This window comes from Cucurbita maxima, unplaced genomic scaffold, assembly GCF_002738345.1.
Source record: "Cucurbita maxima cultivar Rimu unplaced genomic scaffold, Cmax_1.0 Cma_Scf00010, whole genome shotgun sequence".
Classification (NCBI taxonomy): Eukaryota; Viridiplantae; Streptophyta; class Magnoliopsida; order Cucurbitales; family Cucurbitaceae; genus Cucurbita; species Cucurbita maxima.
Window position 1 is genome coordinate 1047792 of NW_019272026.1, and position 26253 is coordinate 1074044.

Here is a 26253-nt window from a genome sequence, read left to right on the forward strand (position 1 = left end):
GTGGTTGAGATCGAAGTACATAGACATTCAAGATAGTCGATGTACTACAAACACTTGGGAGAGCATAAAACAAGGCCTCCGCTCTCAGTTCATCCCAAAGAATGTCGAGATAATCGCAAGAAGGAAGTTAAGGGAGTTGAGGAATATTGGCAATAACCAAATCTACATTAAGCAGTTTTTTAGTCTTATGTCAAATATTCGTAATGTCTCAAACAGATTTGTTGAGGGGTTGAAGTCATAGGCGAAAACCAAGCTCTACAAACAAAGAGTTCGAGACCTTTCCATGGCCTATGCTACAACCAAATGACTGTTTGATCTTAACATCGATCAACCCCAAGATATAAGGTGGATCCAGGCTTTCGCAAGTGGTGGAAATAAAAATTATAGACCCAACTCCCTTAAAGGTGAGAGAAGGGACAAACTTGAAGTCGGAGGAGGGGAATATGAATCCTCCCAAGAGAGAGGTAGAACACAATGGCAGAGATATCACAGTCATAATAGTCGTAGTCAAAGCCAAGGTCCCTCACCTCGCTTCATATGCAAAGGGGAAGTACGAGATGACAGAAGTTGACCCACCACTAATCAAAAGTGTGGAAACCCCACATGGAGGCCCTAAAGTTGCCCCAGAAGAGAGTGGGTTAGATAGAAAAGTTAGTGGAACGCAGTCTAATGCATGCTGGGGCCTAGGTCAACCATAGAAGGACCAAAAACACTATAGTCAACAATGAAGCCGTTTGCAACTTCATGACAGAGACCGAAACGAAACGCTTGAACATTCTAAGAAATCAAAATACAGGACAAATGCAAGCTGTCAATTCAGTAACCATACCTGTCTTAGGGGTTGCAAAGAGAACTCCGATCAATATAGGATCTTTGGATGAGACAACAAGAAATAATTTGTAGTGTTTATAAAGTAGCCACTGTAATAAGGGAATCGTCGAGCTTGTAACCCATATGGGGGCAACAAAGTGGTTGGAGGTTGGCTCAAGCAATTGGATACCAGTCATTTGAGTTGTTATCTAGCCTATCCATTCTAAGTAGGGAGTTGGGTCGTGGGCTTTGAGTGAAGGCCTAGTGTAGTCCACGACCCTTAGAGGTGGAGGAAACTATGTCAGGCTGGCTTCACAGAGCTCCTTTCGATGGAAGGATAGCTATTTTTCGAAACAAATTTTAATGATTTCTATCCAATGTTTATTTTATATTCTCAAAATTTTAACGTACAATGGTGAGTTAGAGGAGAGAAGAGTAGGAGACGAACAAAGAAATGTTAGGTTGGAAATAGCCTAAGTCTAACATGAACAACAAAGGGAATACTAACAAAATACCACATCCTAAACCAAAAACCATAAAAGAAATTACTACAACTCTATCATCAACTCATTAGCCGCTAGAGGCATCATTTTGATCTCTCCCCACAAATAAAAGTTCAGAACATGAAAAGCTTTAGAACATATTCAACACATAGCAAAGGGTCGAGATGAGTGTAGAAAAACCCGATAAACAGGTAAATAGGAAGCAGCTTCTTCACCTTGATAACCACATGGAGATCCCTAAGAATGGAAGAATAATGACCAACCCATAGTTCACAAAAGTATCACCATCTTCAATCTCTTCCATCTTATTATGCAAACTTCTCCATACACTTGTTAAACCGCCACGTTCATCCTGCATTCCGTGCCATTTACCCTCTCTTAGCAATCTTTAGCATAGAAGACGTTTTTCGGAAGTTGAAAGGTAAAAAATAGAAAGATACCCTTGAGCTTGGTTTACTTGATCTATCTGGATTATCTGAAGTAATTAACGTTCTTTCATTGTGGTGTGACAATTGATGTAATTCGGGTTCTGCCTTGTTCAAGTCCTTTCTCGGGACAATCTTGTAAGCTGAATCGGTATGAACTGTTTCCATCACTGAGCCGAAGAAGTTCGTCACAGGAACCTAGAGAGAGGAGAAAGAGGTAAGTTAGTACCTACTCGTGACCACAACGCAGCAGATCAACTGTGAGAATGACAATCAAATACTTCGGACGGAAAAACTTTCGTACCTCCTCCAGTTTATGTTGGTATAGATCGGTTCTATAATATGCAGTTGACATCAACAAACTTGGATTATATGAACTGAAAAGACTGCAAATTTCCACCAAAAGGGGTCAAACTAAGACAAAAAAGTGTTCCAATCAAGCAAAATAAGAGCAATAGGATAATTACAAAAGCCATAACCATTGATACTCAAAGAGACATGGAACTTAACAAGGCCTACATCTCTTCCTTAGACCTCGCAACCCCTCTAAATAATATATTGTTACTCTAAACTCAAGCTTAGATCTTATTTCTTTAATTATCTTTGAAAGGGTCAAATTGGATATTTCATCATGAAATGGAACTTTTCTCGAGGACCCAAAAACATGTAGCACTGATTTCTACAACTTTCTGCTAAAATAGTAGAAAAGAAAAGAGAAACTCAATAGAACTCGCCCGTGGGCTCCAGCTATCCTGAAGGAAAAATTGGAGGGAACCAGCTACTAGACGGTTCGATTAGTCTTTCGCCCCTATACCCAAGTCAGACAAACAATTTGCACGTCAGTATCGCTGCGGGCCTCCACCAGAGTTTCTTTTGGCTTTGCTCCATTCAGGATTAGTTCACCATCTTTCGAGTCCGAACAGGCATGCTCACACTCAAACCCTTTTCAAAAAATCAAGGCCGGTCGGTGGTGCAACCCACAAAGGGATCCCACCAGTCAGCTTCCTTGCGCTTCACGAGTTTACGCATCCGTTAACTTGCACACATGTCAGACTCCTAAGTTCGTGTTTCAAGACAAATCAAATGGGGAGCCCACAGGCCGATGCCAGGAGCACGCAGATGCTGAAGCACGCCAAAAGGCGCGTGCTGCCAGCCACAAATGTGTACATAAAATAGGTAGGAAGATTAACTATAAGAAATTGACACAAAGTCAATCTGCTGCCTTAAACAATGTAAACTCACTGTTACTGGTGGATCCATATCAACTTTCTATCAAATTGTTTACACATTACCTAAGCCTCCCCTCAATTGAAGAGGAGAAAAAATGCCTCATGATTTTGTTCTCTAATAAAAGTCACAGAATAAGGCATGAAAAGAGAAATCGAACCTATATTGCAACTTTATATATGAAGCTGTTGATTATAATGGAAATACAAGGAAAGAAATAGACATTCCTAAATTTTGGCACAATTAGGACCTAAAGGTGATAATGATTAGAACAGTTTAGAGAAAGGCGAAAAGATCAGACTAACCTGATTAATGAAGTATTATCATACATATTTAATCTCTCAAAGAAGGCTAGTGTGTAATATGTGAAACGGTCAACAACAGAAACACCAACCTGTTAATGAAGATGAAGATAAAAATAAATACAATCTAAGGCAACAAAAATATATGGTAAAAACGAAACCGAGTATGCAATATATACAATGATATCAGGGCACACTTACATCAGGGTCCAAGTGATGTGAATATGAGTTCTCTCCTTTCTTACTACTTCCAATGGCTAAAACACCTGGGGAATGAAGCTGCATAAAGTAAGGACCTCTACTTCAGTATTGAAAATTGTTACAGGTTTACATCCACAAAGTTTATTAGCCACCCCATCCCCCAAATGTTTTCATTGGTTAATTAAAAATTCAGTCGTTTCTTTGTTCCAATTTATAAACCATGCTACAACATTTATTTTCCTTGTGAGCTTTTGACTTCATCAGATGCTCCAATTTCATTCATTCACAAACTGTATAATTCGACAATAAATAAAATGCAGAATGTAGATAATGGTTTTCCGAAGAAAGCTAAACTTGGTAGTAAAATTAGCAATATACCCATAAAAACTGTCGAGAATGAAACTCTTGTATTCTTTTTATGTCCTAGATTAATGTGTGGTTTGGTTTATATAGCCCACAAAAATGAAAGAAAGTCACAATGCAGGATAAGCAAATTTATGACCAAATGTTGGTTTAACTCTCTAATTAAACCTAAATCTAACTAAATTGAGAGACTAGGGAGTAACTGCAAACCTGATTGAAGAGAGTAGCAGCTTGACAAGTATCAACCATTATTAGCAGCTCCTTAAATCTATCAGTATAATATTGCCACCGATATTAATGACAGCAAGGTGTATATGAAGTGAGAAAATAAAAATTCGTAGTAAAGAAGAAAGAAAATAAAAATTCGTATTAAAGAAGAAAGAAAATAAAAATTCGTATTAAAGAAGAAAGAAAATAAAAATTCATGGTAAAGAAGAAAGAAATTTAGTTTCCAATAAATCTGCAGAACAGATGGCTGTCAATGGTCATTAGGTTCCAAGAGTTGAACTCTGATTCATTTTATTCAGAATTGTTAGCTTTTAACCAATTTTTATGTACTCGCGCTAATCATAAGCAACAACCATCTAAACCTACCAAATTTGATATTGAGAAACTTAAAGAACACTAACCAATTTTATACTAATGTTTTACTTTAGTATAAACGAATCCAATCAGCATTGGTGCTGTAAGCCGATGCAAAAAACATTCCCACCTATGTTTTTCTTTCATTTGTTTCACAGCATCAGCTAAATCATGACTCTGGAGTTCTTCAGAGTCCTGGAACTTCAAAAATTCATCTCCCCCATGTCCTGTCATGTATAGAAGAATGTGGCTTCCTTCGTCACTTAATAAGCGTTTTGATCTTGGAACAGCAACCTCATGGCGTCCAGCCAATACCCTTAAGAAATTTTCAACTGTGACCTCATAACCTCGATAATCAACCTAAGTGTAGCCAAGACAATAAATTGTTTCAAGAAATCATGACTCACTGAATGTCTTGAACTATGACTAACAAGAATAATCATATTAAAAATAAAATGGGTTCTCAATGATATAGGTGCAGAAAAAAGGTGGGAAGTTCTTAAAGAATAAAAGATTTATTCGACAAAACAAACAACAGCATTTGCAGAAGATTAACATGTGATGTAAAGTATAATTCTGTTCATTTTACAATTTCTTTCGAAGATTGATTTTCGTATAAACACAAATAAAGCCCTGATTTTCATAGACGATTGATCTTATATTTTGCATTAAGAAAATAATAAAATAATCATAAAAAAACTAATTAAAAATCAATGTAATCATATAATCAGTACAATGAAATAAAGTCCTAGAACCCAAATGGAGGAAGCCATAGAAAATGCAACTGGCGTCAGGAAACAGCATAGTTCCATTGATATTCTATCAGGTATCCAAAAGGTCATGATATTAATTTTAACTAACAACCCCAAATCCCATGGCGATGGCATCAGATTATATTTGATAGCTATATTTAAGAAAATTGCTAAGAATTTGAACAGTTTGAAATACCAAGATAATGAAATTGTTAGTCAGGTGCAAACAAGATCCATCACTAAAACGAACACAGCTAGACATTATGTCCTTTTGGATAGAAAAAACAGTGTTCAGAGAAGCCAACCTCAACATTATCTCCATACAAGTTGATTTTGTGATTTTCATTGTTGAACACTTTTGCAGGGTATTTGTTTCGAGGATTGCAGGCTATGTCGTCCGCCAACATAAGTATAATCCTCTCATCAGGTATTCCTAGCCGTTTTACAGTCCTAAAACAAAAGCAAAAAACGAAACTAATTCAAAAACGCCTAGCTAGATCCTACGAAGAAAATAGATCGTCAAAGCTATCGTCTTACCTGTACAAGGACAGCGTATTAGCCATGTGCCGATAATTGAACCTGAAAAACCACATCCACAGCTTATTGAAGATGTTGTAACAAGATTACAATCGTTTTTGAATGTGAACAACTTACTGAAATAATCATCAAAAACTGTACAGCCTATACAAGAACTTGAGGCAATTTATTTCACATGAGAATCTATTCTCCAAAAAGTAATAACTTCACAAATGAAACAAATCTAAAATGTGTTGAAGCTAACTCAAATGAACAGCCATCGTGAAGAATCCATCCAAGAAATCGAACATAGAATTTCTTTACGACATAAATTAGACAATCTCGACTACCAGGAAGTCGAACCATTATCAATTCACGAGAACGCAAATGCAAAAAAGTTGGAATGGAATCGGACGAACCAGTAGCGAGAGGTACAGACTAAAACTGCCCAGTTATTGGTATGCATAGTTGTCTCGGAAGGAGAACCGTAAGCCATAGAGTTGCCCAAGTAACCGAGGCACAGAATCAGAATCAGAATCAGAAGTAAAGCCATTGAAGAACTGTAAAACTGAGACATCTTTTAGATCTGCACCAGAAAACTTCTATTGCGCCAAGGCTTTATTCCCCTTCGATGAACCCTATTTCTCTAATTTCTCGCCATCTCTCGCATCCCTCATCAATCACCGTGCGTTCTTGTGCTCGCCTTATGGATTTCAATTGTTCATCGCCGTCTCTTCTCTTCGAATCGGAAATTTTCACCGGCTAACACTTTTTCAACGGCCCAAATGAGTTATTACAACCGATTTCTCATTTTTAAGTTGTACAACTCTTTGCTTAAATATTCTTAAACAAACGATTTCTCATCCTTAAACAACTCTTTGAACAAAATCTATTAGATGGGTTCTCTAAGTTTGTTTGAAGGTTAAGATTATTTAGAGGATTGAATGTTGTTCTTGTGGGAGTGTATACGTTGTTAGTATCATTGGGTTAATCGAAGGTTCAAGTTAAGATTTCTTGTTCTGATTGTCGGTAATCGAAAGTTCAGGTTAAGGTTTACATTAAGATTTCTTGTTTCATTATCACCATTGTTATTGTATCCTAAGATTAATCTTATTGAAGCTTCATAAAACGATTGAGATTGTTGGGCTAAGCTTTGAGGAGATGATGTAGAGTTCGATTAGAAAAGTTTAAGCAAAGGGCCATAGCTAGAGCTAAAGGTAGAGATAGCAAAGAAAAATTGAAGCTTCTACCTCCCTTCGGGACCCAACATCCTTGTTGGTACGTTGCCTCGTGTCCATCCTTGTTTGGGGTCCAGCATCCTCATTGACATATCTCTTGGTGTCTGGCTCTGATACCATTTGTAACAGCTCAAACTCATCACCCGTAAATATTGTCCTCTTTAGACTTTCTCTTTCGGGCTTTCTCTCAAGATTTTAAAAACGTGTCTTGAGTTCTTTTAGCTCTGTTGGCGCCATGCGATAGGGTGGTTTGGAAATAAGCCCGGTTCCTGGCTTGAGTTTTATGCGAAATCTACATCTCAGGAAGGGAATATTCCTGGTAGGTCTTCCTGAAACTCCTTCACCATTGGTACTGTATCTAACGTCTTTTCTTTTCCTCTTACATCTATTGCACATGCTAATATAACTCAACCCCTTGTTGAACTAGTCTCTTAGCTTTCATCATTGAGACTACCTTCGGGGTAGTTCCGATGCAGGTACCTTTAAACTTAAAGTTGGGTCCCGACAATGGGGAAACTATTATATTTTTTTTATGGCAGTTTATACTAGCGTGGTGTTTAGCTAACCAGTCCATACCTAGTATTACATTGAAATATGTCATACTAACTACTGTTAGGTCTACGCTTAGGGTTCGATCAGCTACGGTTACTTGGTCATCTTTTACTCTATCCTTAGCTACTAAGTCTACTTGAAGGGTACTTATCGTCAATACATGCAATAAGGGTTGTAGTTTGAACCCTGCTTGTTTAGCAAAAGGAAAAAACATCGAACTAGAATCAAATATTGTGAAAGTGTAATTACCTAGAATCGGTAGTGTACCTAATAACTATTATCAGGTCTATGCTAGGGGTACTTACAGACAATACATGCAATAAGGGGTCTAGTTCGAACCCTGCTTGTTTAACAAAATGAAAATGTGTTGAACCATAATCAAATATTGTAAAAGCGTAATGACCTAGAATTGGTAGTGTACCTATCACCGTGGTGTCGGACCTTCCAGTATCTCTGTTGGTGGACACATATGCCCTAGCTTGAGTACGAGTCAGTACAGACCTATCAATCTCTTCCAATGCTCTAATGACACACATATGCCCTTGCTGAGCATGAGTTTGGACAAACTTGTCAGTCTCTTTTGAATGGTCTAATGGTGATGTGACAATCATTTATAACAACTCAAACCCACCACTAGCATATATTGTCTTCTTTAGGCTTTCTTTTTGGATTTCCCCTCGAGGTATTTAAAATGTGTCTACTGAAGAGAGGTTTCCATACTCTTATAAAAAATATATTTTTTTTTTTCAAATAAATAGTATATGATAATAGTTTAAGATACATAAACGATTTCTAATGAGAGACTTGAATTATTATTTTTTCTCTAAATTCACGATTGCGTGGTTGGAGATCAAACCTGATCGAATAAGCTACCTTCTAGTGTGTAGATCTTGAAAAATTACACAAAATAATAATAATAAAAAACCATCGAACTTAGCTCACCGAGCTTAAAGTTGTGGTTCCTCAAAATTTAAGCTGAAATTCTTAAAAATGAATATACTTAATTTTTTTTATACGTTCGTATGCATGATATAAAAATGAGTGGTCCTTTAGCTAAAATGGATTTGTATTGCACTCACGGTTCTAGGGTTCAAGATCGTAGAATACAACAATTGATACACGTTCGTTTGACCTAACTAACCATTTATTTTTAAACATTTCTTTCCAATCATGTATATAAAATGAGCAAAACTTTAAAGACTCTAAATTTTAAAGGTTCCGAAAGTTGAAATTGTGAGATCCCACATCCAGTGGAGAAGGGAATGAAGCATTTAAGAGTATGAAAACCTCTTCCTAACGGTTTTAAAACTGTGAGATTGACAGTGACGTAATTGGCCAAATCAGATAATATCTACTAGCGGTGGACTTGAGTTGTTACAAATGGTATAGAGCCAGACACTGAGCGATGTGCCAACGAGAACACTAGGCTCCAAGGGGGTGGATTGCGAGATCCCACATCGGTTGGAGAGGGGAACGAAACATTTCTTATAAGAGTATGAAAACCTCTCCCTAATAGACATGTTTTTAAGCTGTGAGGCTGATGACGACGTAACGGCCAAATCAGACAAATATCGGCTAGCGATGGGTTTGGGCTGGTCTAAATTTAAATTTCGAGAAACTGTAACAAACAGTAACTTTGAGTTTAATTGGCCAATTTTGATGATTTTTTTTTTTAAAAAGATTTGCGTAACTTTTCAAGAGCTACACGAAAAAGACATATTATGTATGAACGACTACGAGAGTGTTAGGTTATGGAGTCTGCTGTTTATTTGTAGCTTAATACTATTATAAAGCTATATTTGGTAAATGACATAAAATAAATAGTAAATAGGTATGTATAGTAAAAAAAGTAAAACTATATATGGTAGATAGTTATATATAATGGAGGGTTATATTAAGTAGAACTATATATACTAAACTAAACCATATATATAGCTAGGAAGTGTACTTTCTATATTCTTTGTATTCTACTACTTTGTGTTCATTTAGATCGAGCGTGTGAGTTGTTATGCGATCCTAACCTAGAGTATTTAAGAAAAGTCATGAAAGTTGAGAGAGAGAGAGGTGAGAGAGAATAAGAACAAACAAAAAATGTGAATCATTTAAAGAAAAAATTTGGAATGATGGAGGAGAGAGAGAGAAGAATGTGATATAATTTTAGTTTTGAAAGAGGTAGAGAAAACCATGTTCTAGAAGGCAATTGAGTTGTGTTTTAAAACAGGAGTGTTTTTTTTGGCTTTGTTTTCTTCCAAGGACGCGAGTAATTAGCATAACATTGACCGATTTAGCGTAAATGGTTCAAAATTTTGGACAATCTTGGTTACTATCGGTACTGGTCGCGGACCTTTTTCCTCCAAAGTCAGCTCTCTCCAAAGTCCCCCTTTTGATCCTTGAGCCACCCCACAGCGGACGACGGCGGCAGCCGACCATGCTATTAAACCCCACCACCACCACCTCCGACTCCGACTCCGACTTCCTGTTTTCTTTCCCCTTTCTCTATTTCAACAACACCCACTAGACCCTTTTCTTTCGACACCCTTCACACTATCAAATGGACCCTTCACTTCTCGACGATATTATCAATCGTCTTCTCGAGGTCCGTGGTCGTGTCGGCAAGCAGGTTCAGTTGTCCGAGTCTGAGATCCGACAACTCTGTCAAGTTTCCAGAGAGTTTTTCTTGCAGCAGCCTAATTTGTTGGAGCTTGAAGCACCCATCAAGATTTGTGGTATCTTTTTCTTACAATACTACTTGTTTTCCTCCTTTCTTTGCCAATCTCTGAGATTTAATGTTTGGTTTTGTTTGTAGAAATTCTTGTAGACATGTTTTGTTGTTATTGTGAAATGATTTTGGAGCTTTTCTTAGTCGTAGTTGTTGAATTCTGTTTGGTTAAGTGGTGTTTTGGTTGACATATTTGAAGTACTTGATTTGCTGGGTTCCTTCGTTTTTCTTTGTTCTGTTGTTATGTAGCAGTAATTGGTCAACTTCTTTTAGTTTTAGTCTCTAATGATCAAATCCATTTGATTTGTTGTGTGAGATCCCACGTCGGTTGAGGAGGATGAGAATGAAGCATTTTTTATGAGGATGTGGAAACCTCTCCCTAGGAGACGCATTTTAAAAACCTTATGTGGAAGTTTGAAAGAGAAAGCCTAAAGAGGACAATATCTGCTAGTGGTGGGCTTGGGCGGTTACAAATGGTATCAGAGCCAGACACCGGACAGTGTGCCAGTGAGGACGCTGGGTTCCCCAAGGGGGTTGAATTCTGAGATCCCACGTCGATTGGAGAGGGGAACGAAACATTTCTTATAAGGGTGTGGAAACCTCTCCCTAGCAGACGCGTTTTAAAAACCTTGAGGGGAAGTTCGAGAGGGAAAGCCCAAAGAGGACCATATTTGCTAGTGGTGGACTTGGGCTGTTACAAATGGTAATAGAGCCAGACATCAGGCAGTGTGCCAGCGAGGACGCTAGGTCCCCAAGGGAGTGGATTGTGCGATCCCATGTCGGTTGGAGAGGGGAACGAAGCATTTCTTGTAAGAGTGTGAAAACCTCTCTCAAGTACACGCATTTTAAAAACCTTGAGAGGAAGCCTGAAAAGGAAAGCCCAAAGAGGACCATGTCTATTAGCGGTGAGCTTGGATTGTTACAAACGGTATCAGAGCCAGACATTGGGCAGTATGCCAGCGAGGACGCTGAGCCCCAAGGAGAGTGGATTGTGAGATCCCACATTGTTGAAGAGAGGAATGAAGCATTTCTTGTATGAGTGTGGAAAGCTCTCCCTGGTTGACGTGTTTTAAAAACCTTGAGTGAAAGTCTGAAAGGGAAAACCCAAAGAGGATATCTGCTAGCGGTTGGCTTGGATTGTTACAAATTGGCCCCATGCTGTTGAACCTGTCGGGCTTTTATTTATGTATGCTGACAGCCAGACACAAATACATAGACTTGTACACTGGTGTGATGTGGTTATATATTATTAACCTTCTTTCCCCCATTCATATTTCCCATTGGTTAAGTGGATTATAGTTGATGAACCTGAGGAGGTCTTTATGCAGACAGAAGATTGCAAACACACAAACATGTATCCGTAGAATATTGCAACGTTCGTGGTTTTTTAATAAGAAACGAAACTTTTATTGAAAAAATGAGAAGATATTGATGGTCAAAATATACCAACTCCACAAGGAAGATAAAGCAAAATAATAATAATAACAAAACCAAGAACATCTTCTGAGATGAACATAAATCCAGAAAAGAACACCAATAAAAGGCTTGATCAAAGGATACATACTTAAAAGGCTAATTCCTTGTTAAATAGGATTACGTCAATCTTCCTCAAATTAAGATTATCCGTTTGAAACTCCCCCTCGAGTTGATGAATAGATAGATTCATTCCTAGCTTGGATGCTAACTCATGAAACAGTAAGCTGTGAAGTTCTTTTGTTAGCACATTTGCTAGTTGAAGCGGTGAGGGCACATAACTCATGCATACGAGTCCTTCTCTAATGTATCCTTAATGAAGTGCCAATCGATTTCATTTTGCTTTGTTTTGTCATGTTGGATAAGATTATGAGCAATATTAGGCTGCTTTGTTGTTGCAGTACAACTTTGACGAGCCTTCTCTCTTAATTTGTAAGTCATCAAGGATTATCTTCAACCATAAGATCTCACATAGTCCTTGTGCAATAGCTCAGAATTCAACCATATGTGTCATCTATGTGTGTATTTTCCTTCAATTGCAATTATAGCCGACTTGCTTTTACTCTAGGTTAAGTCCTAAGTTTCTCAACCTTACCTTTACTTTAAGTTAAAGTCATTCAAATGCAACATCACATCTCATTTCATCATCTAGGTTCTCAACAATACGACCCACATGCATCTACATTGATTCGTAACTTCACTGGGATGTGTTCGAACCTTTTGTTGGGTCAAGCAGACCTAAAATGCTCAACTAAAGCTTATTAGGTGATTTTAGCACTTATTGGGACCTATCGAGGAATTATAATGCTTACTGGGTCATTTCTATGTAAATCGAAGCTTAACGAGCCATTATAATGCTTGTTGGGACATATCGACTCAGTTTAATGCTAACTTAGAACTCTTGTGTCCTATCGATGTTTCATGATGCCATTCAAGCCTCGGAAGGTCATCAGCCTTCGTAGCTCACTCGAGCATGCTTATTAAGAATTGACCTGTGAGTCAACTTTATATTTGGGACTCCTAGACATCCATCCATTCGAGCACTATTGAGGCACGACCCTTCCATGTTCATGCCAAGTCATTTCCACTTATTGTGTTGGATCTCGACCCTACATTTCAACCTCAAACTCTTGAGTTTATCACTTGAGCCCCCCATCTGCCCCTATTAAGCTTGTTTTTACCACCCTTGATGACACTAATGCTTATAATCTTGCTTACACCTTAGCTTGACAATCTTACCCACTCTTCTTGGTGTGTTATAATGCACCAGCCTCCTTGGTCTACACGTGGGAGTTATAACTTACTCTATTTATAGTATGGTTGTGACATTCTCCTCTCACTTAAACTAGTTATCGTCCTATCTACGAGTTATCCTACCAACAAACCTACTTGTACCTAGTTCTTAGGACTTGATCACCGAGACTCGTTGATGCCTCTTGGTCAGGTTGGGGGCACTTGCCCCAACCTAACTTTGACATCTCTCTTGGCCAATTCTCAACTTGGCCACCTCTTGTAGCAAACGCTGCAACAAAGCTTTACTCTGGTCTTCCTGCAACTTTTCTCTTGTCTCTCTTCTTGTCTCTTACATCCAGCTTGAAGCTCCTTCATGAACATGTTGGTCTTGACAACTTCTTATGAAGCCGCCCACTTAGGCATGTGGAAATGACTTGGATACATGTGCTCCCTTCTCTTGGCCCACTTATATGGGCAAGCAACCAATTTTCTTGAGTTACTTCCCTCTCTTGTGCTCACTTTTCTTGGAGAACTTCCACGAGCGTTGCTTGCCTCTCTCGTGCTGAGTTACTTCCCTCTATTTGGCACTTCTTAGCCATGATTATCCACTCTCAAGACTTCCTAACCCTCGACTTTTGTACTTGCAACCATTAATGTTATCCTTTTGGTGCTAGTGGCTTTTTGGAAGACACTGTACTTGATATTTTCGAAGGATTAGCCTTAAGTTAGGAAATATTTGTGTAATCCATGAGTTAGTATCCAACTTGAGAATGAATTATTTCTATTACTCAGTTTGAGGGAGCGTGTCGAAAGATATTGGTGTATCCCATATTAAAAGTGGTTGACAATTATCTTGTTGGATTTATTTAGATTTAGTTACATAGTAACTAGAGATTTATTTAGGTCTATCGTATCTTATTACGTATTATCTAGTAATTTATTTAGATTATCTAGTATCTAGAAAATTTAGATTATCTATCTATTTAGATTTAGTCTGTCTTTCTCCCTATTAAAACGGACACGTAATTCTCCAAAAAGAAAATAAGAAAAACAACAAGTTATTACAACATGGTATCAGAGCTTTTCTATTATGAAAAATTTGATCAGAACCAAAACCCTAACCCAATCGGTGAAGGCTTCATCGCTACCGATCATCCATTGTGATCAAGTTTCATACGAAGCCTTCATAGGTGTCGTCATCATAACTAAGTTTCATTTAGTGTGCTTATTTGGAATCCCACATAGCAAGGGGGGGAAAAAAGGGAAGGAAGACATCAAAAGAAGAATCCAGCAAGTCCACAAATCCTTTGCCGCAAAAACTTATTGCAAATAAGAAGCCACCTCCCAACAAATTTTCAAATCCTTGATACCATTAGTCAAGGATTCCACTGCCCAACCACATCCCATTAGTCAAACTTTTATCTCCTCCCCAAGCTCATCTAAGACGCCATATCTATCTGCATCAAGTATTCATTTCCTATTCGGCAAGTTTTTGTTTTCGTCTTCGTTAGCCCACTCTTTCATATCTTAAGCTTTCATATCATAATCCAATTTTATATGCAAGCCCACAAATACTCGAGCCCATTGGCAACACAAGTCCCAAATGGTGCGGACGTACCTTAAAGGAAAGGGAACACTCCGACACCTCATTGGACCAAGATCAACAAAGAGGATCCTAGATTTACTACATGGGACGAGGAAGATTATATGATAATGTCATGGTTTTGGGATTCTATAGATACATCCATTGGTGATACATGTATGTTTTTACAAAACGCACAAGCCATATGAGATTTCAATCATCGCACTTACTCCAAGGCTAAAGATGCTGCTTAGATCTATGAAATTAAGATCAAGACTGGAGCTATGATGCAAGAAAGAAAAATAATCATTCAACATGCCAATGCCTTGCAAACATTGTGGCAGGAGTGCTTACTAACAAATCACTTAGATATTTGCCTTGAACATAATCATTAAACATGCCAATGCCTTGAAAAATGATCATTGAACATGCCAATGCCTTGAAAAATGATCATTGAACATGCCAATGCCTTGGTAAAGACTTCTTACTAACAAATCACTTAGATATTTGGTTTTACACTATTGTATGAGTTTTTGATTCTTTTCCGGTTAGCACTTGAGCCGAAGGCATTTTACAAATGCGTCCTCACAAGTGTAATGTGGTGTCTAGGTCTATCAAGATTTATGGTATCTTTTACAAACAAATGAAAGAATGACTTTCGTTGAGAACGAATGAAAGAATACGAAAGAGAAAAACAAAAAGGACCATGCCACTTGATCCAAAGGAGCATTGAGAACAAAAAAGAACGGAAAAAATACAAGAAATTTCTAAAAATGGGCATCAATTAAAGAAAGATGAGAGATAGAGGGTAATTGCCAAAGGCATTTGTGAAGGAAGACTAAAAGGAGGCATTTATCTAATCAAAGCCCAAACCTTCTACCAAGAACTTTATTTTATTGCTAAATACTCCTATTTCTCTCCAGCTAAATACTCCAAGAAGAAGCAAAGAAAACTGTCTTCCAAAAGCAACCCTGCACGACCTATTACAAGCCAATTGAATCTCTAAAATCTCCATAGATTCATCCCCCAAATCGTTGTTACAAACTTACTATTCCATTAATCTCGGGCACATGCACATACATATGTATTGAGACTTAGGCACCACACCTCCCCCAAGGTGTGTCATGTCAATCCCTAAAAAAATCATGATGTTTCTTTCTCTTCAAGGACCTCGGTAAATAGCACGGGAACAAGCAAACCACAACAAGTGACTAAGATTTAGTTAGTTCTATTATAAAAGGCACATTTATTTTAATTTATTTTTACCTAGTATCTAGAGATATATTTAGAATTATTGTTACCTAAGATTTATTTTTACAAGTGACTAAGACTTCAGTATCTTTTTTTTTTGGGGATAGGACATCAATGTCTATATAGAACAATCTAGGAGATGTGTAGAAGACCTGTTAAGTATTATGAAGAAAGGTTTTTGAGTTCACATGGAGATCTTGAATTTGGAATTCCCTTCCTTCGGCTAACTTCTCCACCTTTATTATTGGTAAGCCTTTGGGTAGAATTTTTGCCTGCAGGAGTGTTAAATAAGATCCTTTATCCCCCTTTCTTCTTGGTAGTTGTGAATTTTCTGTCAATTATGAGGATTTATTTAATCTAGGGTTTCGTGTAGGTGGTCTTTGATTTGGAAATGATATAATCCTCTGTTCTGCTCGGCTAATGAGGGAGCTAGGGGGAACTTTGAAGTGTGAGAAATCTCGAGAGGAGGGGTTGTCCATATCATTTTAGATTTGAAACTTTGTGGCATATCATTTTGTTAGGTGAAAATGTATGTGAGATTCAACCTCATTAGGCTCTAGATAGGAGGAATTTGAAACTTCGTAGCGAGGCCTTCTTGGAGAATGCTTATGATGATTCCGTTTAGAAATTGAAACTTCGAGCGCATAATATAGGATCATTGAGAGCAAGTATGGTTTGTTCTTATGATTGCGTTACAAGTCGTAGGGGCGAAGGAAGTTTCATGAGTCACGGGGTGTCCACCGCTTTTGGGTACGCAACTTTCTCTAGCTTCTCGATGTTTTGGATGATCTGTTGATTTGTTTCTGGGAAGATTGTTTGGTAATGGAAAACACCTCATATTAAATTTCAAACAGGTACATGTGCCTTTTATAATATAGAAAGGCTAACTAAATCCTTGGATACTAGATAATAATAAATCTAAATAAAACTTTTAGATACTAGATAACAAAGGTCATTTGCTTCATTTATTTAATGAGATTACACAAATATCTCTTAAATCAATGTTATTCCTTCAAAAATTAATATGATTAAGTTTATTGTAATTCATCCGCTTAAACTCTTGGGTTCAGTGATGATTTGACATGGTATTAGAGCATTTGGTCCCTAACGTATAATGGTTTGAGACAATTTTTAGAGGCTTTTGAAGTGCAAATGGCTTGTAGCTGGTTTTATTAGTCTATTATTCACGTGTTATTCACCTCCAGCTCGGACAAGTGTCGCTCCTCTTTGGCAAGTTGCTTATTTTTCCGTCTCATGGATCGTTAGGCTTGAGAAACATAGGGGATTTTTTAGAGATGTAGAGAGTTCTTAGGAGGAAGATCGAGTCTTGGCTATGTTAAGTGCCTCCTTATAGGTTTCTATAACGAAGTAGCGTTTTTCCATGGCATCTTTTTTTTGGGCTTGTTTTTGTTCGCCTTTGTATTCTTTCATTTTTTTTAATCAAAGTTCGGTTTCTTACCAAAAATATATATGGCTTGTTTTGGTTATTTTTCTCGTTTGCTTCTTTCATTTTCTTCAGTTTTTTTCGTAAAAATGAACGCCTCCAGAAAATTAGTGTCCAGGTGCCAAACTTGGTCCTCGACCGTCACTTCTGTGTACTTCGAACATTGTGTAGTTATCAGTTCTTCTTAGTTCTTCTGTCCTGTTCTTTCAGGTTTTGGTTGTTTCTAGTTAGGTAGCAATTATATGGTGTATAATAAACCTATGATTGATTTGCTATAATAAATATTGCTCGTAAATACTCGAATTCAACAAATTGCATGTTCGACTGAAAAATGGTCGCTTGTTCAGAAATATCTTGTTTTCGTGCAACGAAGTCGAACTTTAGTGGCTCGAAAGGATAAGCTAGAGATACTGACAATGGCTTATATTTGTCTTCAATAATGGTTGGTCCTGCTAATGTTGTTCTATTTGTGATGTGTAGGTGACATACATGGGCAATATTCTGATCTATTAAGGCTATTCGAATACGGTGGGTTACCCCCTCATGCTAACTACTTATTTTTGGGTGATTATGTCGATCGAGGCAAGCAAAGTCTCGAAACCATATGTCTTCTCTTGGCGTATAAAATAAAATATCCAGAGAATTTCTTCATATTGAGAGGGAACCATGAATGTGCTTCTATAAACCGAATATATGGCTTCTATGACGAGTGTAAAAGAAGATTTAATGTTCGTTTATGGAAGACGTTTACCGATTGCTTTAACTGCCTGCCTGTGGCAGCTCTTATTGATGAAAAGATTCTCTGCATGCATGGAGGTTTGTCTCCTGACCTGAATAATTTGGATCAAATTAGAAACATGTCGAGACCAACAGATGTACCGGACACTGGTTTGCTCTGTGATCTTCTCTGGTCTGATCCGAGTAAGGATGTTCAAGGTTGGGGAATGAACGACCGCGGTGTTTCGTTTACTTTTGGTGCTGACAAGGTCACGGAGTTTCTTCAAAAGCATGATTTGGATCTCATTTGTCGTGCTCATCAGGTTTTTCTTGTTTCATTTTTCGAGTCTTTAAAATCACGAAAACTGATTCTACTTGCTGCAAACCACCTTTGTAGAATGATTGAAATCTCAGTCAAATAACTTTAACGTGACTCGTGCAGGGGTCATTTTAGTCTAGTTTATAGCAAATTTGATTTCTCGTAAACTCTTTATCGATTGGAGACTGCAATAGTTACTACTAGCTTCGTCTCATACTGTTCTTTTCGAGCTTTTAACTAGCAACTACTTTTATAGGTTGTGGAGGATGGATACGAGTTCTTCGCAGATCGTCAACTTGTAACGATTTTTTCAGCACCGAATTACTGTGGGGAGTTCGATAACGCTGGTGCCATGATGAGTGTGGACGAGACGCTTATGTGTTCGTTTCAAATACTAAAGCCTGCGTATAAGAAGCCTGAGCTGAACTTTGGAAGCACTACCACCTCAAAGCCTGGAAATCCTCCCCCAGGGGTTAAGGTAAACACAATATTCAAGAAAAAGTATTCTTTTCGAGGTTGTTTAGTTTTTCAACATAAAATGTTCGTACCCGCCTAGAGTTAGCTTTAGTCGTTTTTGGTCGGATGAAATAGTAGAAAGGATTCTTGGGAGAATGGGTTTAGATCTCCTTGTGACCGCCTACCCTTCTTGCCATCGGTTTATCAAGAACGGGTTCAGATCTTCTAGTTTCTCGACAATCCATTTAGAAGAGTTTCTATTGTTGAGGATTATTGGGAGGGAGTTCTACATTGACTAATTTAGCGAATGATGATAGGTTTATAAGTAAGGAATACATCTCCCTTGGTTGAGGCCTTTTGGAAAAGTCCAAAGCAAAACCACGAGAGCTTATGCTCATAGTGGACAATATCATACCATTGTGGAGATCCGTATTTCCTAACATGGTATTAGAGCCATGCCCTAAACTTAGCCATGTCAATAGAATCTTCAAATGTCGAACAAAGAACTATGAGCCTCGAAGGTGTAGTCAAAAGTGACTAAAGTGTCGAACAAATGGTGTACTTTGTTCGAGGGCTCCAAAGAAGGAGTCGGACCTTGATTAAGGGGAGGCTGTTTCGGCTCCATAGGCCTCAGGGGAGACTCTATGTTGTACTTTGTTCGAGGGGAGGATTGTTGAGAATTGTTGGGAGGGAATCCCACGTTGGCTAATTTAAGGAATGATCACGGGTTTATAAGTAAGGAATATATCTTCATTGGTACGAGACCTTTTAGGGAACCAATAACAAAGCCATGAGAGCTTATGCTCAAAGTGGACAATATCATACCATTGTGGAGATCCCGTGATTCCTAACATCTATCACACGGTCCTTGGCATTTACATGCTTAAGAACTTTCTTCTTACTCGTGCCATTTTGACTTGCTATTTTTCGTTTGATCTTTTCGTATTTTGCAGTCCTTTCTTGGTACAAAATCATGATTTGGTCAGGCACTTAAAAGGAGGTCTCTTGCAGCCAGTTGAGTTTACAAAAATTTGGAAGTTTTATCTTCTGGAGGAAACTGTAGGATCATTGATCGATCATTTGATTCTAAACTCAGAATGTTGAAAATTGTAAAAAACAAAAACAAATCGAAAAACGAAAAAATTGTAAGGTGAAATATAAAAGGATTACAAATATTGTTTTCCTCGATACGAATTCGAGTTATCGAAAATGGTAGGCTGCAAAGGCCTGCTTTTCTTCCTTGTACACTAATTGGCAGCACCATCGATGCTACCGGTGCTACGAGTTTACTGTATGTGGTACACATTTAATTACGCGTTTTGTTCTTCTTTCTTGTTCTTTCTCTGTTCGATTGAGATGTTAATATCAGTCTTTTTGTTCTGCAAATGATAGCCAATTTTACCATTTTATCATGATCCAACCTTTGCAACTTCTTCATATCCATTGTTCTTAGCTAGAAAAATGAATTCCTCCTTTTGGTCTTATAGTTCCCTCAATGATTTGTTGTTTAAATCCATGTCTTTATGATTTGTATACTGTTTAGTGAGTTAATTTCAACTTAGTTTGATATTTTTATTTCTTGATCGTAGCTAGTTGTTATTATTGTGTAACGTTTCGTACTCGGGATTTTGGTTAAGATTTGGAGTATGGATTTAGCATTTGTGTGCTCCGATATTTTCTTGTATCCCTATGGACATAATCACTTTACTTCTTGTTTCTAAGAGATTGACTATCTTTACAGACTAACTCAATACATACCTTTTCAACATGTTTTGTTCTCGTTCACATGTTTCTTAGGAAAATTTTCAAGAGGTTATGCAACGTAGAAGCACGTTTAATTTTGGAGTTATTACAATTGAGTCCGTGTAAAAAATGTACACATTGTTGGTATAGATAGTAACTTTCGTTTCTTTTAAGTCTTTCTTAGTCACTATCTTCATATTGAGGCCTAGATGTGGGCACAATTGTTTCTACCTTATTTCCGTGGACATTAGCTTAGTTTCCAATCCTTTTGTGATGATATTGGTTAGGGATGCCCACTTCTAATGGTTGGTGTTTTAAGATGATTTCACCTTCTGTCTCCTCCTTTTTGCTAAAGTGCAAATTTGAGGTAGGTCGATCATCCTCATCCCTCGTGTTCTCTCCCGTGAATTGATCAATCCAAATATGCAACCATTCCCATGTTGGTGAGAAAGTTCCCACATCCCTTCGTTAGGTTTTGCTCATTGTTTCCTTTTGCAAGCTTCTTATCATTTTAAAGCCTCATTCCTATTCCTATCCTCGTGTTGAGTTATCATCGTCTACTCGTGCTTTCTCGATAAAAGGGTTATTGAAGATTAGCGGTTCGACTAGCACTTGGGCGGTGGGCATAGATTTTTCAACAAATTGTGCTAGTGATGCGGTGGATAATGCCTCTTTGATAATAGAGACTGATTTCATTTTGTTTGAAGTTATGCTTGTTTTGAGTGTTTCTTTTCCACGTGGGAGAAGATAGCTCTTCTAAGGTCCAAGAGAACTTTTTTTTTAAACCAATTTCTAATCGATATGATTTATTTACCAGTTATTTTCTCCGTGAAACATTCGAACCAAGACTTCCGTTCCGCTTGTTTCATCTAATATACTTAAAAGAGAGCTTAGCTCAAATTGTTCAAACTCAGTTGGGCTGTGAGTTTCATCAACCACGTTGAATTTTTTAGATTGAAAAAATAAAAGAATCAAATATAAATTCTTTTTAAATTTTGTAAAGTTAAACCCACTAGCACTGTTTTTTCATTGAGGTATTATTCATTTTCTATAAATATTTTCAAAAATCAAATCAAAACGGATAAGATTTTTCCATCCTTGCCCATCTCGAGAAACCCTGATGGGATGGCACTGTCCAGGACTCTAGGAGCGTCGTACATCACTACCCTTCACCGTTTCACCCCTCCCAAATCCACCAATAGAGCTTATTCGATTACAGTCATGGCCACGCAATCCATAGCCGAATCAGATGTTGGCTTACTCTGTTAAGTATCTTCCGATTTGATAACAAAATCTGAACGAACAAGAACAGAGGGTACCAATGGCAGGCTACGGTACAAGCGAGAGCTATGCTTCTGAAATTGAATTGTTTATATCGCTTGCTGGTGATTCTGATGCTGGGATTTTGGAAGCTTTTCTTAACCCGACGAACGGTTAGCTCTAAGACTTTGCTTGTTAATGTATTTGTACCTTTTTTTAAGACTTTTCTTCTTTTAGCTGATCTATATATTATTGGTTTAGTTTTTGGCCAAAACTGACCCTTGTTGGATATATGTGTGTATATATATTCTATGCTCTAAGTTTTTTTTTCCTCAAAGGGTTACTTTCTCATCATTCTGTCAAATTCAACCAATAAGTAGATAGAAATCTTTGTTTATTCTTTAAATTTGAGGTTTCAGACTGTCCACAATTTCGGTAAGAAATTTAAGTTTCTTGTTATCGATACTGATAAGGATCATGGTGTTCTATCAGTTTTAACTAGTCGTATTACAAGATCCAAAACTAAAAGATTCAACAAACGTTGGTTCTTCACCTTCAAAATTAGATAGGCTCGGTTCAATTCTATTTCATGTGGTTAATGTATGCAAGATTGAAGTTGACCATGGAATTTCTGTTAAATTCACTTGAAATGACATGTTCTTTGAAGAGTTCAATTAATGAAGTTTCATAAACTTGTGAATTGAAATTTTGTATTTTTGGGTTAGCAATTTTATGTTTAGCTTAAGAGAGTTACCAAAGTTGTTAATCATGAGCCTTAGTTTTGTAATTGATGGGAGTTCTCAAAGTTGCCAAATATGGCCATTAGTTGTAAATGCTTAGGAATTCGAAGGGTTGAGAGCTTCTTTTGTTGAATGGCTATAAAAAGCCTTGAACTAAGCATGTAAGGGAGATTATGGATAAAGGAAATTGTCTCTCGAGATTGAGATATTTTCTTAGAAATTCGTGCATGAATCTTTGATATCTCTAAGTTCCCGTGTTATTCTTATGATAGTTTGCATTCGAGCCATTCAATCCAACTTAAATCAAGTTAGATTGTGGAATGACTCAATCTATAACAAGAAACACATCCATGACTTCTCCAACAAATCTGTGAAGATTGTCTGAAATGTTCTTGGTGTGTTGGGAAGGTCGAACGACATTCTTTTGGATGTATATGTCCTATATGGGCATGTGAAGGTTGTCTTCTCCTGGGCCTTTGGCGCAGTAGTGATCTAGTTGTATTCGGAATATCCATCCATAAAGCAATAGCAAGCTTTCCTCGTCAAGCGATTCAACATTAGATCGATCAAAGGAGGGGGAAATGGTCTTTCTTGGTTTCCACACTTAGCTTGCAGTAGTCCATACACCAGTCAGTGACTGCGAGTAGGAATTAGTTCATTCTTAGCGTTGGCTACGACCGTCTTGCTTCCTTTCTTGGGGAAGCATTGAATTGGACTCGCACAGTTGCTGTCAGAAATAGGGTAGATCACCTCTGTGTCTACCTGCACGTTAAGCGCTGATATTGCGCTAGATTCTTTCACGAGATGACACAAATCTGTATTCATCACAAAAGCCTCCCTTCCTCATGGAGGGGTGAGTGAAAAGGAATTTCCTCAATTGCCTCTCTCCAATCCTGAGATTTGACTTGACAAAGCTGGAGCCATACCCCTTGGAAATTTTTACCTTCCACAATGAGGTAAAGACAGAACCGCTAGATGGGGAGGGAATAATCAAATCATAAGATAAGGAACTGTAGGGAAAGCCTTTGGATGTACTAAGACACCAAAGACGAACGTCACTTCTCTCAGAGCCAGAGCGAAACTCTCCAATTAAAGATAAAAGAGCCAGAATAGCTGTTGGTTTCCACTCAAACAATTCAAATAGGAAAACATAGGGCAAAAGGGTCTATCCATAAACCACCTATGGTCCCGGAAGTAGGTATCCCATCCTACTTTGATAGTATCATCAACGAACTAAAGATGAGATCATGCTAACTTATCCTTCCCTACCTCGAAACCCTCGTGAATATTACCCTCCACCCCCACCCCCTTTGATACAATTCTGCTGAGAATTATCCACAACTAGCAAGAAAAGAAAAGGAGACAGCAGGTCACTTCGATTTATTATTAATGAGGTTGGAGTATTCAACTATTCTAACTCCCTCCTGCTTGCAGGCTCTATAATCCTCAAAGGCCTCATTTGCAATGAGGGTTTAGTCTATGATTTGCTTGCTAGCTGAAACCACCTTGGGAATTTGACTTGTCTTAGGAAGAACCTTTCTCAGCCTGTTAGATAACACCTTGGAAATGATTATATTCACGCTGGTATAGATTAATAGGATTAAAATCCCTAAGATTCCTAGTCCTTTCCTTCTTATGTATGAAGCATCAATAAATTATTTAGACGTGAAAAAGTAAAGCATGAATGAATAATAAAATAATGAAAAGTTTTATAAACTAGAGATTTTGTAAGAGAGCGTTTGAGATATGTTTTTCAGTATCTTTATAAAAAATTTAAATAAACCAGTGTGTCTCACTTCTTTGAAATGAGGTCCTCTACGAGGGCCTTTTTCAGGAGTGTTCCTAGTCGTGCATTTCAAAATGATTGTTTTAAATATTTTTGAGACTCAATGAGGTTTGTCTGGGGAATCGACCAGGAAAAAGATTCTTATGAAAACTCTAGTTAATTGGATCTAAGAACCCTTATGGTTATACAAACTCTTAGATCGAAAATGCTAAAAACTCTCAAATCAAATTGAAATCCAAGATTACAAAGAAACTCTGATACTAAATGATAAGGTGACCATAATTCTCAGTCTAATGATACGAGCTCTTATTGAAGCAAGAACTCTTGAATCAAACAAATTAGCACCTCCTTATACAAATTTAAAAAATCAATTCAAGGAAAGTAAGAACCAAATTATCTTGTTATTCAAATATCTCAAACTTGTTTAAGATTTGAATCACTTCACAAGTAATATTAATCTAGTCATGTTTGAATGGCTACATTTTAATGAAACTTAACTGTCTTAGAGTTCATTGAGTTCATCATAAATGAACTTTGGCTACATGATCACATGCTTAAGCATCTTGTTTGAGTTTTGATTTATTTCTTAAGCCTAGTTTGCTTGTTTGTGTTAAAAGAATGCTATTATCCATTGGATTGCAAACAATCTTGGCTTCTCTCTTTAAAATTTGTGAAGAAAAAAAATGAGTGGAAACACAGGTGACCTAAATTTCTTTGAGGGTTGGTATACATGTGAGAGTGTTGTGAGGTTCTTTTTTGGTATTTTTCTTAACTTGTTTTTGTAAGAAAGTTTGACAAATAGATTTCGAGTACGAAACCTCTTGAAAAAGTGGAGAATGATATGAATGAAGACGACTTTATCACGTGTCTAAGATTTCACTAAAATTAAGTTGCATTAAATGCACTCAGACTTCATTCATGACAAACCAAAGTTAAACTGAAGTTAGAGTCGAGTAACATTGAAGTTAAACTCAAGTTGCAATTAACGAACTCAAGTGAAACCAAGATCACATGAAAGAAGAATCAAACTTCATATATACTAACAGAGTTTCAAACCAATTTAAATGAGACTTCATTTGTTTTTAGATGTTTATAAATTCTTGGGTGGCTGATTGTAATCTCTTATTTTTATTTTTGGATTTATGGTGTATTTTAAATATATTTTCAGGTTATAGTCATAAAGTTTTAACACGATTTCATTTTGAGGCTATATAAAGCCTTATGATTTTTCTTTTTAGCTCAAAGAATTCTGTACCGTTTAAACTGTATGAGTTGTTTTCAAATTCGTTTGGGAACTTTCAAGTTTTAGATCTAAAGGTGTTTATTTCTTAGCATGGTTGTTAGTCCTGTTCCCTGGAGATGGAAAGTCTTATGCACATGGCTCAATGTACTTGCATTGAATATGTAGGCTTTATTGTTTCCTATTTCCAGTGGTTATTTTCTTGGAACAATTTTAACATTTGCTACAATCCAATTATGCTTAGAGTTTGCATTTTAAAGAAATCTTCAATAAACTTGCCCGTTTTTAGTTTGCAGAGAGCCAACCTGGTGGCTACATTTACTCTGGAGAAAGTACACAAATCTTTCTAATGAGCAGATCTGCAGTTTCAGTTTCAACTCATTCTGATGGAGGTATTAAAATTCTTCTAATGAGCTGATTTATGATACTGAGTTAACTTTCTACGTTCAATCCCAGAAATTAATGTTTACGTACGAGGAAACGTCATTAAATATGCAAGAATATGAATCGAATTGAATTAAAACGAGCATACGATGATGATGATACTGAGATTTTTTTACAACTCTGAGCATTGTGTTCATTTTCAGGCAATTTCGAGTGAATGCGACCCATTTATGTTTATTTCATGTCATACTTAGAAATTTTTTATTTGACTAGCAAGAATAAAGTTTCGGTTTCGGTTTGCCAATCCAAAAATGGTTTAGAGAAAATGACCCCAATTATAATTTCAAAAGTCGATGGTTCAATCATCTATGTGAAATGACTAGCAGACCAGAGGACTACCAAGAGTAAGAGCCAAATAGTAGTGAGACAAATATG

General features: G+C 37.3%; 2 protein-coding genes across 3 annotated transcripts; one reads left to right on the forward strand and one right to left on the reverse strand.

The window, feature by feature from the left end:
* Positions 1–1246: 1246 nt before the first annotated feature.
* LOC111485473 (putative GPI-anchor transamidase) lies at positions 1247–6501 on the reverse strand. 2 transcript variants are annotated; one of them, XR_002718668.1, is made up of 11 exons: positions 6101–6501; positions 5703–5744; positions 5471–5615; positions 4544–4773; positions 4042–4099; positions 3469–3546; positions 3271–3359; positions 2043–2124; positions 1754–1936; positions 1471–1665; positions 1247–1387 (listed from the first exon to the last, which is right to left on the reverse strand). XR_002718668.1 is itself a non-coding variant. In XM_023132374.1 (10 exons), the coding sequence occupies exons 1-10, from the start codon at positions 6256–6258 to the stop codon at positions 1525–1527; spliced, it is 1206 nt and encodes a 401-aa protein (XP_022988142.1). In that variant the 5' UTR covers positions 6259–6501; the 3' UTR covers positions 1247–1524. The 2 variants fall into 2 exon arrangements, 1 of the variants encoding a protein (XP_022988142.1); XM_023132374.1 differs by having other exon boundaries at positions 1247–1665.
* Positions 6502–10022: 3521 nt separating this feature from the next.
* Positions 10023–19992, forward strand: LOC111485490 (serine/threonine-protein phosphatase PP1-like). Its single transcript, XM_023132405.1, has 4 exons — positions 10023–10197; positions 17654–18213; positions 18466–18687; positions 19619–19992. Exons 1-4 carry the CDS (start codon positions 10023–10025, stop codon positions 19640–19642), a joined length of 981 nt encoding a protein of 326 aa, XP_022988173.1. The 3' UTR covers positions 19643–19992.
* The last annotated feature ends 6261 nt before the right edge of the window (positions 19993–26253 follow it).